Here is a 4,427-nt window from a genome sequence, read left to right on the forward strand (position 1 = left end):
TATCCCTACACTGACTGATAAGAATTCGATCAACTAACGACTAGATGAGCTCCGGCCGAGTGGCCTCTGACTCTTCTCCTGACCGAGACCCTGTGCTGGGGGCCGGACCCCATCACCAACACCCACTGGGCTGGAGTGGGGTCCCCTTCCTGCCCCCGCCGCTCACCCCCTTCCTCACTCGCCCCCCCCAGGCCCAGCAGACAATGAAGGAAAACCTGGCTGTCGTAGAGGACAACTTTGTGGCCATAGATGCCCACGTCAAGCGGCTGCAGAAGTGACAGCACCCTGGAGACACCCTCGCACCGGGCATCCCTGCCGCCGCCAGGGCCCTGCGACCCTCTGGGAATCTCTCCCTCCCCAAGCAGGTACCAGCCCCTGCTTGTATTATACTCTGCCCAGCATGGGGGCTGGAGGGGTCCTCCCCACTCCTCCATTCCCACCTCGGGGTGGGGGGGGGTGGTGGTGGTGTCTCTGTAGCCCCCCGATTTACCCTAGTAAACAGCTCAGCTCAAAGCGTATCGCTGTCAGCATCTCCTCCAGGCTGTGGGGCATGAGTGCGGCCCAGCTGCTGGGTTTTAAATGTGCCTTTTCATGGTGCATAACCCCCCCAACCCCCACAGCCGCCTCGGTGCACTAAATCCAATTGCTCTGTCAGAAAGCTGTGACCCATGGGGAGAACATCTCCTCGTTGCCAGCCGTGGGGCAGGAGGTAGTGTGTCTCTGTCTGTGGGTGGCCTGGGGCAGGGGCGCATGGCCCCCCCACAGGCTGGTGGAGATGATTATTGCTGGGACCGGTGCACATTACTATTGCACAACCTGGTGCAAAACTCATCCTGAGTAGATCCAGCCATGGGGCTGCAGCCCCCTCAAACCAGAGGTGATGGGGGGCAGAGGGACCCCCAGCATGCAGAGCGGGCACTGGGGATGGAGCCCTGGCTGCATCCCCTCACGCCAGCCCTGTCCCCCCAGCGCGGGGGCTTCCCTGGCGTGGGGGCCACCTCTGGCCCTGGTGGGTTTGAGCCCTGGGGGCAGTTGCTGGGCCGTGATCTTGTGGGGATGGCGGAGGCGGGGTGGGATGGCCGCCAGGACTGGGGTGAGCACTGGAGGGACGCGGGCTCCTCTGGAGGGACAGGCCAGCACAAGGAGGACGGCAGTTGCCCTTTAGGTGAGGGAGCAGCTGGAGAGCGTGGAGCTCTGCCTGGGGGAAGAGCAGAGTGAGGGTGACTGAGGGCTCCTGGGGAAGGACTAAAGAGCAGGCAGAGAAGGTGAGGCCCTCAACGGCCAAGCAGGAGCAGCCTCATGTTCGTGGGCCCTGGTCCTCCTGGGGGATTTCGGAGAGACCTGCTGGAGGGACGGCACAGCAGGACATAACCAGCCCAGGAGGCTCCTAAGGGCACCGACGACAACGGCCTCCCCTTCTAACAGCGAGGCCTCTCCCCTTCTTGTCAGTCAAGGGCCCTTGCGCATGGCTTCAAAGCCATCTTTACGTGGTGGTTTTTCTTAGGTAACATAGACAAGGTGCCGCGCTTGTCCTACAATCACAGGTTTCTTTATTCTCGTTCTAGTTTGATTTCAAGAGAACGGGGACCTCCCTGGGCAGCTCCCAAAGGCGTCTGTCAGCTTTGGGGGCAGGACTCCATCGAGGATGTCCCTCTTCAGGAAGACCAAGAGGAGGATGATGATCTGCAGGAAGGCGAGGAACAGCAAAAATCTCCTGCGGGACAGGAGAGGGGTCAGGCAGAGCTGGGAGTAAATTTGTCTCGGCTCTTGACAACCACCCTCTTTGAACGCCACCGTGGGGCCTCGCACCGTGCTGGGCACAACACACCCTGCTCGGGACTGGTTGAGGCTCTGCTGTACCTCTTCCCAGTGGGCCCCCCCCAAAATCCCCCGCTATGTGCCGCCCGAGCAAGGAAGAAAAGAAATCCTGAACTACTTCATCCCTGACAAGTCCAAACCTGCCCAGTGCCCTTGGACCAGTGGCACGGGCATCCCACTGCGTAGGGAAGAGCCCCGGCACTCCGAGCCCCCGGAGCAACTCACCTCAGCCAAGAAGCGATCTTATGCCTCCTCGACGCCAGCTGCTCCTCCTACAAGCCAAGGCACACAGGGACATGCGTTGGGGTGCGTGAGGCAGCTGAGGTCTGGGCGCTCAGACCCCCTCCCTCGTCCCTGCTGAGATCAGTGAGGGCCCCCGTGTCCCCTGGGCACAGTGCAGACCCTTCCCTCCCCAAGGCCCACAGCGGGGTTGTCTGTCCTACCAGCCGCACATCCACCACCTCCTGCAGCAGGCTCTTGCCTGCCACGTCCGCCTGCGCCGCCGTCTTCCCCCTGCTACGGACACCACGGGGTTTGGGCTGTGAGAAGAGACCTTGGCCAGCATGGTGATCCCCTGGGTGGCCAACAAACAGGGAGCCAGGGTGCTGCCCAGCCTCTGCTGGGGCTGGCACCAGGCACCCCCGGCATCCCAGCCCCGCACAGACCCACCCCAGGCCCGGAGGGCACGGAGGAGAGCCTGGGAGCTGCTCGGAGTTGTGCAGAGCTGCTGCCAGGAGTCCCGAGTTGCTCAGTGCTGTTTTGAGCCGCTCAGACAATTCAAAGGGCTCTCCAGAGCAGGCTGGAGGAGCCAGGAAGATGTCTGTGAGCAGCAGAGGCCTGCCCAGTGCTGCTCAGCAACCCCCCCGACCCCCCGCCCCAGATTTCAGTCAGGGCCCCGTTGCCACTCACAAAGCTGTCGGCTCCTGGAGGCCTTGCTGCCTCTCCAGCAGGTGCTGGAGCTTGTTCCTCAGCAGCTGGAGAAGCAAAGGGCCTGGTTAAGAATCCATGCCATGCCTCCTCTGCGGGGGGTTCCCCCACAAACGTGTTGAGCCCCCGTGCCTCCTGTCCCCAGTACCTCATTGATCTGGGCCTCCTCCTGCAGAGCTTCTACCGCCTCCGACCACTGCTCCCTCTGCCGAGCCAGCGCGGGACGTCGCAGGGAGCCATGCGCGGGAAAGGGCACCTTCTGCACCACTTCCAGGCTTGCAGCTGCGTCCCTCTTGGCCATTTCCAAGTGCTTCTGCGAGAGAGGAGGGGAGGAGGAGGAGAAGCCGTCAGGGCACCGGGACACTCCCCAAGCGCGCTCCCCTCCGGCTCCGCTCGGGCACTGCCTCTGCCCTCGCGTCCCCTCTCCTTCCCAGCCCTGCAGGCAGACAGAGGGACCCCCAGGCCCGACTCCGGACACGGGCCTGAGCAACTGGCTCTGGGCGACCCCAGCTGAGCAGGGGCACTGGAAGCCACCAGATCATCTCCAGAGGTCCCTTCCAACCTCAGCCAGACTACGCTTCTGTGAACTTGCCTTCATCTGGGCCATCTGCCTCTCCAGCCGCTGGAGCTCCTGGCTGTTCTTTTCCAAGCAGCGTGCCATGACACAATTCCAACATGACGAGCTGCACGCAGGCACCCTCTTCCCGAGGTGTTGGGGGCACCAGCGACTGATGGGGAGAGAAGGAGCTCCCCCATCCCTGCTGTGCCAGGCGCCCGCGCGGGGTCCGTGAAGCTGCTCTGCCCCCACTGGCCTCTCCCCCGTCAGGGCCTTCCGCTGCATGGTGGACAAAGGACAGGTCGATTGCGAGTCTCCTCTCAACTCCTGCCCAACAGCTCCGAGGCTCTCCCCGGAATGCTCCCCCGCCTCTGGCAGCAGCCCCTTTTATACCCGCCGGGGCGCCGATGTCACAGGCCCCAGGTGACGTCACAGAGACACAGTCATCGCTGTCCACTGTGACATGGCCGCCAACTCCCTGGGCTGGTGCCAAGAGCTGACCTGGGGCTCGGCCGCAGCCACGGGGGAAACAGGGCATCACTTTTAGCCCACTGTTGGGAGCGACCGCGGGCACCGCTTGCCGGCGTCTCCCTGGGGGGGTTTGCCGGTTCCTCCACCACCCGGCTGCCCCCGCTGCCCACCCCGGGACCGAGCAGGAGCCAGGCTGCGCACACAGTCCCAGCAGACACTCGCACGGACACGCGTGAGCGACGGGCGTGCACGGATGGCCACGCCGCATGGGGTCCAGCATCCAGCCCCCACCGGGGTCCAGCATCCAGCCCCCACCGGGATCCAGCATCCAGCCCCAGGGGGGAACAACAGTCTGGGAAGGGGGAAAAATAAGGAGCAGCTCTCTGTCGGACTCGACAAGGGTATAAAGGGGGTCCCGCCGGAGGCCACCCTGAGTCAGTCCTCCTCGGAGCAGCGGGTCTGCAGTCCGGGACTCTCTCCTTGGGTCAGGATGCCGCCCCAGGTAACTCCTCGAGGTTGAGAGCCCTCCTCTTTTAGGTGAGTGAGACGTGCATTTTGAGTCATCACTTTTAAATCTTAAGGATTCTTAAGGCAGCTGTGTAGTACCAATTCCCCTTACATCATTGAGCCTGTGGCTCACTAATGTTATTGGAGT

At 63.0% G+C, this 4,427-nt stretch overlaps 1 protein-coding gene across 1 annotated transcript; it reads right to left on the minus strand.

The window, feature by feature from the left end:
- Window positions 1-1,412: 1,412 nt before the first annotated feature.
- LOC142041222 (uncharacterized) lies at window positions 1,413-3,775 on the minus strand. The gene is made up of 6 exons (XM_075049876.1): window positions 3,338-3,775; window positions 2,894-3,058; window positions 2,728-2,792; window positions 2,262-2,334; window positions 2,044-2,090; window positions 1,413-1,714 (listed from the first exon to the last, which is right to left on the minus strand). Exons 1-6 carry the CDS (start codon window positions 3,584-3,586, stop codon window positions 1,573-1,575), a joined length of 741 nt encoding a protein of 246 aa, XP_074905977.1. The 5' UTR covers window positions 3,587-3,775; the 3' UTR covers window positions 1,413-1,572.
- Between the last annotated feature and the right edge of the window lie 652 nt (window positions 3,776-4,427).

Source organism: Buteo buteo, chromosome 17 (genome assembly GCF_964188355.1).
Source record: "Buteo buteo chromosome 17, bButBut1.hap1.1, whole genome shotgun sequence".
Lineage (NCBI taxonomy): Eukaryota > Metazoa > Chordata > Aves > Accipitriformes > Accipitridae > Buteo > Buteo buteo.